Source organism: Theobroma umbraticum, unplaced genomic scaffold (genome assembly GCF_002168275.2).
Source record: "Theobroma umbraticum cultivar Fairchild unplaced genomic scaffold, ASM216827v3 scaffold_147.0, whole genome shotgun sequence".
Lineage (NCBI taxonomy): Eukaryota > Viridiplantae > Streptophyta > Magnoliopsida > Malvales > Malvaceae > Theobroma > Theobroma umbraticum.
In genome coordinates, this window is record NW_018397259.1 from 9,298,948 (window position 1) to 9,309,256 (window position 10,309).

The 10,309-nt window shown below is 35.3% G+C and overlaps 2 protein-coding genes across 5 annotated transcripts; both read left to right on the forward strand.

Annotated features, from left to right (window-relative positions):
* Positions 1-570: 570 nt before the first annotated feature.
* Positions 571-5,524, forward strand: LOC149527308 (sugar transporter ERD6-like 5). Of its 3 annotated transcripts, none has more exons than XR_016351171.1 (18): positions 571-937; positions 1,606-1,668; positions 1,956-2,045; positions 2,138-2,197; positions 2,317-2,382; positions 2,465-2,530; positions 2,620-2,695; positions 2,799-2,863; positions 3,114-3,206; positions 3,326-3,406; positions 3,493-3,577; positions 3,653-3,696; positions 3,778-3,840; positions 3,920-3,979; positions 4,094-4,147; positions 4,517-4,647; positions 4,733-4,847; positions 4,943-4,965. XR_016351171.1 is itself a non-coding variant. In XM_089783465.1 (18 exons), the coding sequence occupies exons 1-18, from the start codon at positions 776-778 to the stop codon at positions 5,065-5,067; spliced, it is 1,428 nt and encodes a 475-aa protein (XP_089639591.1). In that variant the 5' UTR covers positions 607-775; the 3' UTR covers positions 5,068-5,524. The 3 variants fall into 3 exon arrangements, 2 of the variants coding, with proteins under 2 accessions (XP_089639591.1, XP_089639592.1); XM_089783465.1 differs by having other exon boundaries at positions 607-937; positions 4,517-4,576; positions 4,943-5,524; XM_089783466.1 differs by lacking the exon at positions 4,517-4,647 and having other exon boundaries at positions 607-937; positions 4,943-5,524.
* A 1,295-nt stretch (positions 5,525-6,819) lies between these two features.
* LOC110415871 (uncharacterized) lies at positions 6,820-10,029 on the forward strand. Of its 2 annotated transcripts, none has more exons than XM_021427630.1 (2): positions 6,820-6,950; positions 7,086-9,334. In XM_021427630.1, exons 1-2 carry the CDS (start codon positions 6,901-6,903, stop codon positions 8,725-8,727), a joined length of 1,692 nt encoding a protein of 563 aa, XP_021283305.1. In that variant the 5' UTR covers positions 6,820-6,900; the 3' UTR covers positions 8,728-9,334. The 2 variants fall into 2 exon arrangements, 1 of the variants encoding a protein (XP_021283305.1); XR_016351170.1 differs by lacking the exon at positions 6,820-6,950 and adding an exon at positions 9,351-10,029 and having other exon boundaries at positions 6,984-8,951.
* The last annotated feature ends 280 nt before the right edge of the window (positions 10,030-10,309 follow it).

The window sequence follows — 10,309 nt, forward strand, 5'->3', positions numbered from 1 at the left end:
AAAATGGTTGGCTTTGGTTACCAAGTATCTTAGTTATCATTTTAGTCTCAAGGGGCCATGCAATGATCTGGAACAGAAAAGGAATGCTGATAAGACAAGTGGATAAGATTTAATGGTAGATATACAAAAACGGAAGGCTCATGGGCCACGCCCCTTTGCTTTCCTTTGAAGGCATGTTCCCATCAGCAAATACAAGGAACATTAGTACTTGATCCTCTTATATGAACAATTAAGAACAGTGGATGTTCAGGTTATTAGTGATGGAAAATTCTTTTACTGTTAGTAATTCATTGTTTAAGTAAAGAATGGACTGAATCAGACTAGACACAGGCCATTAGATCATTAAGGAGGTTGATTTGTTACTGAAAAATTTGATTTCACCAGGAAATCTGAAACAGGATCATGCAAAATCCATACAAATCAGTGAAGAGAGACCCAAGATGAACTCTAGATATGAGCTTTGGCTTCTAAGATATGAGCATTACAGGGTGCGAGGGGCCATCAAGATTGAAAATTGCTGATGGGTTATCACGTTGGAACTGGCAAAATCATACAGTGCAATTATTTTGGAAAAAAAAAGGACAGAAAATGGTAGCGGCAGAGAACCTGCTACGTGGATGACCATTCAATAAACAACTACATTAATTTCTGCATGAGAAAACAACACGTTTTTTATTAAAGAATTACCATAAAGTCATTGTCTTTTGCTGTCTAGATTTCTGTCTCAACTTTTTTACCCTTTTTCTTCGTTCTGCTTTCCAGGGGGACAAAAGATATGGAGGGAGAAGGCATAGAGGGGGGATCAGCAACTGAACCTTTGATTGTCAGTAGCTGCAATGGTGATGGTGTACCATCAAGAAAGTCCAGTGCTATAACAATATCTCTTGTTCTGGGGATCACTGTCGCAGCCTGTGCTTCTAGTAATTGTGGGTACTCTGTGAGTATCCAATGGAGTGATCCAAACATGATTCATCTCTCTCTCTCTCTCTCTCTCTCTTCTCGATCTGCATATGTTTTTGCCTTGTAACATCGGGAATCTTCTTCTGTTTATGTATCTTGGGTTCTGCTTTTGCTAGGACCATAGCTTTGGCCCAAACTAGATGCATTGATCTTTTCCTACTTTTTAATTCCTTGCCTTGACTATAGCAGTTTGATCACTTCGTCTGATAGATTTGAACTCTAGATTGTACTTTATGCAGACAATGTAAAACAATTTTTCTTTTCAGATCTTTCCAGGACAAACATGAATAAATTTGTACTTAGTGACACCTTCAAATTCTCCTATTCTTTTACTAATTCCTAGCATATTATCAGCTGTATGGTTAGGATTACTGTGTTGTTCTAGTTGTTGCATCTTGGAACCAATTGCTTATGTGATTATGACCGTTTATTTTTACTGCAATAATCACTCGGCCACAAGAGGATAAGATTTCCCAGTCACATTTTCTTGTTAGAACAGACTGAGGAAAGCAAGAGCGAAACCAGACTTTAGTTTGGTTGAATAGTTGGATCCTAGAGTCAACATCCATGATTGTTTTCTCTCTATCTTTGAGGCATTAATGATCATGCTCATGATTATACTTATTTTACATGATTGCTTTCCAGGGTGGCTATTCATCACCTGCGGAGTCTGGAATCATAGATGAACTAGGTCTCTCTGTGGCAGAGGTAGGTGCCAGGCTTAAAAACATTAAGACATAATTAACTTGATGTTAATGTCAGAAAGGAGTTTCAACTTGCAGAGTTTTTCCCTCCCCCCAAACGGTTGTTGTGTAGCTCACCACATTTTCGTGGGGATCATTGGGGAATCATAGATGATATTTTAAAAAGTGCCTTTATATGGTCAAAGAAGAATGCCCTGCACTGTTTTGGGACGTGCTTAAAGCTAGTTTTTCTGAGTTTTTTTTGTTTAACTGACCCTCACTTTCCCTCTTTTTTCCCCATAATTTGTGCAGTACTCAGTTTTTGGTTCAATATTGACAATAGGAGGAATGGCAGGTGCAATAGCTAGTGGAAGAATATCAGATTTCTTTGGTCACAAAATTGTGAGTTTTTTGCATACATGAGCATCTATTCTACATCATTAAAGCTTTATCAAGTTCTCAGCTAATGATTTTTGGTTGCTTTCATGAGGCAGACCTTCTGGATATTGAATATATTCTACATCATGGGATGGCTAGCTATAGCGTTTTCCAAGGTCTTGTATCCTCAGCTTTCCTCTTACTCCATTTTCTACAAGGCTTTCTTTTTATTAGTTATAACATCATTGGCTTGTTCTCATATCATAATCCTGAAAGTTGCAATGATTTTTGACAGAAAGCTTGGTCACTGTATCTTGGAAGGCTTTCACTGGGATTTGGAACTGCAGTATTTAATTATGTGGTAATTGCTGTAAGACTTCATCTATCTACTGAATGCAGTTCACCATGTGATTGATAACGATGTCTTATTTAATGCCAAGTAGGGACCTGTTTATGTAGCAGACATAACTCCTAAGAATCTTAGGGGAGGATTTTCATCACTAGTTCAGGTAAATTTGAGCATTGTAGGTATTTGACTTTTGTAAATTCTGGACTAAAAGGGTCTATGATTTAGTTTCCATTTTTGCTTAATCTACAGGCAATGACAATTTGTAGCATTTCAGTCGCATATTTTGTTGGTTCTATCACCTATTGGCGCATCTTGGCTCTGATAGGTAGCATCTTTCAGTCTTTTCTCTCCATGCTGCTTTGCTGCATTGTAGTTTTACAACACACAAGGAATGCATTAATGATTTTCCGACCATTGCAATTTTGCAGGTGTCATTCCTTGTCTAATACAGGTCCTATGTTTGTTCTTTGTTCCGGAATCTCCTAGATGGCTGGTGAGTAGAATCTTCAGTTCCATGAGTTCTATCAGAATTGTGTTTGCTTTATTTTTTTCTGTCGTGAAATCTCACCTTAGTCAGAATCCTTTGAATTCTGTCTATTTTGATTGCCGCATAATCATATGGCCTGGCTCTTTTTTCGGTCATAGAAACATTACACGGTTAAAACAGTTGGTGTCGGCTTAACAAAATAGAAATGCCAACAGAATACACCAAAGTACTCAATTATGGATATACATGCCTGCAGGCTAAGAATGGTCGAGACAATGAGTTCAAAACTTCTCTGCAGTGCCTCAGAGGAATGAGTGCTGATATTTCTCAAGAAGCGGCAGAAATCCAAGTAAATTTTGAATATAATATCCTTTAAAGAGTAGTCATTCCTTGGACTAAATCTGGAAGCCTGAACTTTTTTGACCTCCAACTAATAGCGCAATTTTGATCTGTTCTAAAATCTTGCAGGATTATACCCAAAACTTGCAACACAGCTCTGAAGATAAAATTCTGGATGTGTTCAGTTCAAAATATACTCATTCAGTCATCGTGAGTTACATTAATTGATTCATAGTTCCTCTCTTGTCTGTAAATGACATGCTTGATCCAAAGATATAACGAGATTTTCGCCACAGGTAGGAGTTGGCTTGATGCTACTACAACAACTTGGAGGATACAAAGGATTTGCATATTATGCTAACAGCATTTTTGATTTAGCCGGTAAATTATAGTAAAAAAATGCTCCAAATAACTTAAAAACTATGGCTGTGGAGGGACTGACAATTTGTTTGACAGGGTTTCCAAGCACTATAGGAATTATAGCAGTAGCTGTAACTCAGGTGTCAATCTATTTGAATGGTAATATTAATTCAGAATTCATCATGGGGTGCTTCTCTGATACTGTACATATCCTTATGCAGATTGTCATGAACATTCTCGGTATACTTTTAATTGATTCATCTGGGAGACGACCTCTTCTAATGGTTAGAACATAGAATAATCAAATGACCTTTATCTCAACTAAATTGAGAAACTAGTACTGAAATCCAAATATTTTTGCAGGTTTCTGCTGTTGGAACATTCTTTGGGTGCTTCCTTACAGGAGTGTCATTCCTCTTGCAGGTTTCTCAAAAACAAAACATAAAATTTTAACTACACCATCTAAAAATTTTCTTTTCCACATCTTAATTTCCTTTTATCTTCTATTTCCTGAAAGATATGAAATGTCATGAGCAGGATCTTCATTGGTTGGAGAAAATCACTCCATTTATAGCACTTATTGGCATCCTGGTAATTCAAATTACACTAACACTCTCTGTGTTCTTTTCCTCAAAAATATTTTACTGTTGATTACATCTGTATCGAGCATTTTCGTCCATTTTCTTCTTATTTAACAATTGAGAAACAAATCAGATGCTTTTAACTCTAGCATGAAAATTGTTGTGAAAAATTCAATCAAAAACTATCTTGTGTCTCCTTTTCTGATAGTAGTGCAGAATTTACATCAGGATCATAGTGGTTCGGGTTCTTTCATGTACCGTAGATCAATAAAGTTCAAATCCAAATTGCCCATGACTTCCTTATTTATTTATTTGTCACATTTTGAGCTGAGGTTTATTATCTGATATATAAGCTTTATTTGTATATTTCTGCATTCAGATGTACATGGCATTTTATTCATTAGGCATGTCAGGAATTCCATGGATTATAATGTCTGAGGTTAGTCGGCAACTTCTTTCTTGATTTCTTCATTCATTTAGTCAGGAATTCCATGGATTATAATGTCTGAGGTTAGTCGACAACTTCTTTCTTGATTTCTTCATTCATTTAGTGCATAGCTAATAGAAACAAATGGTTTGTTTTTTTTTTCCACAGATATTTCCTGTTAATATAAAGGGCTCAGCTGGAAGCCTTTGCAACATGGTGAACTGGTTTTGTTCTTGGGTTGTTTCTTATACATTCAACTTCTTACTCCAATGGAGCTCTGCTGGTGATCCCTAATGCCTCTCTTTCCCTCATTCTTCTCTCTGTCGCTCCTTCCACTGGTGTTATCATACTAAACTACTTATCATTACACTATTCCAGGAACATTCTTCATATTTTCAAGCATTTCTGGGCTAGCCATCATATTCATTGTAAAGCTGGTGCCAGAGACCAAGGGACGAACACTGGAAGAAATTCAAGCATCAATGACTGGCGGTGCACGATAAGAAATACAGGCATACTGGCAAATACAATCATGGTGGGGAATTCAACTGCATAGATCAAAACATATTCCAGCATTGATATATGCTTTAGGCTCAGCAGGATGCTTGCTGTTGACCTTGTTTTATTTTGCATTGGCCTTTAAGGTTTTTCCCATGAGTACATCAAATGAAGTTAAGATCATGAAGTAAGATCCAACTTCATCTTTCAAGCCATCTGCCAAGTTTTCAGGCTTGGCAAAAAACATGTTAATGCTTCATGGACAGCAGGACAGGCCTGGACCAGAAACTCAGACCGGGAAAAACTAAAGATTAAGTCAACCACTCACAACTTTCACGCAGCTTAACTTACCACTTCTACGAAAAGGAAATTACAGTTGAAATCTCACTTTGTCACAAATAACTGTGTGTAACAATGTTACTTTCTTTAAGGTTTTATTCGTTTTACAAGTAGTATTCTAAAGAGTTATTGACATATAAATTCGAAAAAACAATGAAGTTTAGTAATTGATGGTTTTTTACATTGACGAAATCAATTCATTGAGCATTCATCGGAATACGATAAAATTATTAAATTTTCATAAAGTTTTTTTGCAATGAAACAGTATAGAAGAAAACTTTGAAGGATATAGACAAAAAGGAAAGATTGTTGTTTTATTCACTTCATTTATAGTGTATAAAAAAGTTATTGACATACAAATCTGAAGATAGAATGAAATTCAATAATTGACGGCGTTTTACATTGATGAAATTAATTCACTAAACTATAACAAGATTATTAAATTTTCATAAGATTTTTTTACAGTAAAATGGTATAAAAGAAAACTTGAACAATATAAAAAAAAAAGAAAAAATAGTTATTCTATTGTATGTTTTATTATTTAAAAAATAGTGGTTTCAATAAGTTTAAGTATCTATTTTCAACGGATCTTATTTCAAGTTTCTTTCCAACATAAATAATTCCTCTTTTATTTTTTTATATCCAACAGACATAATTTTTTTTAATTCCAATAAAAATAATTTTTTTGAATTCCAATATAAGATTGTGTCTCGTATTTATTTAAAAATATCCAACAAACTTCCTTAAAATTTGGTGGAAAGGCATGAATTCTTTTGGTACTATTTTACTGTCTTATGAATTAAAAAATCCAACCACCTAACCACCACCAGGACCTAGAGAACTCCATTGACAAATCAGAAAGTAGCTTGGCAAACAATATCTAATCTCACAACTTTGAATTCATAATCTCACAGCTGTAAGAAATTAAGATGACTAGATTTTGGGATTATAATCTCACAACTTATATATTCCTTTCTTTCATAAAATACTAAAAGTAAATATGTATGTTAAGAGTAGAAATTCTTTTGAATTTCCTTTTATATATATATATATATATATAAAATATAGATTTATAGTTCTTATTCTTTCAATGTATCATATCTTTATTTTTATTTTTTATATTTTGACATTAAATTTTATTTTTTTAATTTTTTGTATTACAAATATAATTTATGATGGTATAATTTTTATTTATAAAAATAAAAAATATTAAAGTTGGGAACAAATTTCATTATTGAAGTTTTGAAAAAACAAGTTAGCAATTTCTTTTTTTTTATTATTTTGAGAAAAATAAATAAATATATAGATCTTTGAGGAAGGAATCTTAAATTAGAAACATTAAAAATATAATAAAATAAAAATAGGACCAAAAAATTAAAAACCAACGCATTAAAAGGGAAAAGGAAAGGCTAGTGGTCCGAAAGCTGAAGGCAACTGATGACCACCCACCCTTAGCCATTATTGTCTAGCGAAGAGCAGATGATGATGAGGACCTGGAAATGCACTTCTTCTCCTTGTTCTGCTTTGCAGTTGCGTCTCCTTCTACTTGGTAACTCCCATTCTATCTCTTCTCTTCCTTTCTTCTCCTTTCCAGTTTCTCTCCTCTTTGCTTTTCTTCTTTCCAATCCCCTTTTTTCTCTACCTCTTCCTCCTGTTTCAAGAAATCCAGGTATGTGTTTCACAGGATTGATGATGCCTTGGATTTGTTCAATCACATGCTTCGCACCCGTCCCCGCCCTTCTATTTCTGAATTTACCCCATTAGTTAGTGCCATTGCTAGAATGAAGCATTATGAAACTGCTATTTCTCTGTTTGGACAAATGGAATTAATTGGAATCAGACATAATGTTTATAGTTTCAGCATCTTGCTTAATTGTTTTTGTCGCTTGCATCGAACGGATTTTGGGTTTTCGCTTCTGGGAAAAATGTTGAAGCTGGGAATTCAACCAACTACCGTTACATTTACCACCCTCGCCAATGGGTTGTGTATTGAAGGTAAAATAGCTGAAGCAGTGGTGTTCTTTGATGAGATTGTCAGGAATGGTTACCAAACTAATTTGATTACTTATGGTACGATAGTAAATGGTCTTTGTAAAGCAGGATACACTAGTGCGGCTATTAGATTGCTAAGGAAGATGGAAAAAAATAGCTTCCTAATTGGCATTGTGATATACAGCACGATCATTGATAGTCTTTGTAAGGACAAGCTTGTATCTGAGGCTTTAAACCTTTTCGCTGAGATGAAAGGTAAAGGCATTCTGCCAAATGTTGTGACTTATAGTTCCTTAATTCATGCTATGTGTAATTCAGGTCAGTGGAAGGAAGCTAAAAGCTTATTGACTGAAATGGTTGCTAGCAATTGCAAATTAGATATTGTCTCTTATACTATATTGGTTGATGCATTTTGTAAAGAAGGGAGGGTTTCAGAGGCTCATGACATTGTTGAAGGAATGATTCAACAAGCTGTTGACCCTGATACTATTACATATAATACATTGATGGATGGATATTGCTTGCAAGGCAAAATGGATGAGGCTAGAAAAGTTTTTAATTTGATGATTACTAAGGGTTGTGTACCTGATGTTTATGGTTACAACATCTTGATCAATGGATGTTGTAAAGTTCAAAATATAGATGAGGCCATGGCTCTCTTTCAGGAAATGTCTCAAAATGGATTAGTCCATGACACTGTTACGTACAATGCTCTTATAAATGGCATGTGCCAACTAGGGAGACTTTCAGCTGCACGACAACATTTTGAAGAAATGAGTGTTTGTGGCCTAGTTCCAGATGCAATCACTTACTCTACTTTGTTACATGGCTTATGCAAGCACGGTCATGTTGATGAGGCATTCGACATTTTTCATGTTATCCAGAAAAATGGGATAGAACCTTACTTAGTCCACTATAATATCTTAATTGATGGCTTATTTCAAGTTGGGCAACCTAATGTTGCAAGGCAATTGTTTTGTGCACTGCCAGTCAAAGGGTTACGCCCTGATGTTTACTCTTGTAGTATCATGATCAAAGGACTTTGTAAAGAAGGGTTACCAAATGAAGCATATGAATTATTTAAGAAAATGGAACTGAATGGCTGCTTGCAAAATAGTTGTTCTTACAATGTAATGATCAAAGGATTTTTTCAAAACAACGATGTGTCAAGGGCAATGCAAATTTTACATGAGATGGTTGATAAAGGATTTTCTGCAGATTCTTCAACAGCGACAATGCTACTGGATCTATTATGTAGAGACGGAGGAGATCAATCTATTTTTGAGCTGCTTCGTAGAAACTGCGAAGATGATCAAAATGTCAGCATGAAATGACCTGATATCCGTCAACCTTTGTTTGTTAAATTCTATTCTAAAAATTTTTGTATGCTGCAAAGAATTCAAGTAACCATAATTAAGTTTTGTCATTTGTTTTGGTGTTGTTACCAGGTTGTGGTGGTTTGCAATTCCCATTTGCAGAAAATAGAAAGAGTGGCCCTTTTATGCCTAGTGCTAATTGTTACATGGTCTTTAAATTATTTCAGATGCCGTGAACAATGGTAGATTTCGTATGAGGTCATTTCCAATATTTGTTGTGAAAAATTCAAATGAAAAATTATCTTGTGTCTCCTTTTCTGATAATAGTCCAAACTTATGTCAGGAGCACACTGGTGCAGGTTCTCACATGTATTGTAGATCAATAAAATTCTAATCACATCAAAAATATCCCATGACTTCCATCAACCATATTGATTCCTTTGTCACATTTTTAGCTGAAGTCTATTATCAGATACATAAGCTTTATTTGTATAATTCTGCAATCAGATGTAATAGGATTTTATTCCTTTGGCATGTCAGGAATTCCATGGATTATAATGTCAGAGGCTAGTCAACAACTTCTGTCTTGATTTCTTCATTCATTTAATGTATAGCTAATAGATGGTCTTTTCTTTTCCCAGATATATCCTGTAAATATAAAGGCTCAGCTGGAAGCCTTTGCAACCTGGTGAACTGGTTTTGTTCTTTGGTTGTTTCTTACACTTTCAACTTCTTACTCCAATGGAGCTCTGCTGGTTATGCCTAATGCCACTCTTTCCCTGATTCTTCTCTCTGTGTCATTACTTCCACTGGGGTTATCACACTAAACCATTTATCATTACACTATTCCTGGAACATTCTTCATATTTTCAAGCATTTCTGGGCTAGCCATAATATTCATTGCAAAGCTAGTGCAGGAGACCAAGGGACGAACACTAGAAGAAATTCAAGCATCAATGACTCACAGTGTATGATAAGAAATACAGGCAGACTGACAAATTTAATCCTTGTGGGGGATTCAACTGCATTGATCAAGACATATTCTAGCATTCATCTATGCCTTAGGCTCAGCAGGATGCTTGTTCTTGACCTTGTTTTAATTTGCATCTACCTTTATGGTTTTTTCATGAGTACATCAAATGAAGGCAAGATCAAATAGGAGAAAATCCATCTTTCAAGCCAGTCTGCCTTGCTTTCAGGCTTGGCAAAAAACATGTTAAAGCTTGATGGACACCAAGACGGGCCTGGTCCAAAATATCAGGCTGGGAAACTAAAGATTAAAGTCAACCGGTCACAGATTTCACGCAGCTCAACTTTCCACTCCTAGGAAAATGGAATTACAGTTGAATCACACTTGTCACAAATTATTGTTCAAATGTTTCAAGACATGATGTTTTGCTTAGAATTTGGTGGAGACGCATGACCCCTTTCGGTACTGTCTTACTGTCTTATGAACTAAAAACTTCAACCCCTTAACCGCCTCCAGGACCTGTAGAACTCCATTGACAAATCAGGGAGTAGCTTGGTAACAATATCTAATCTCACAGCTGGAAGAAATTAAGATGAATAGATTGCTTTTTTTTTTTTAATTAAAAAAATT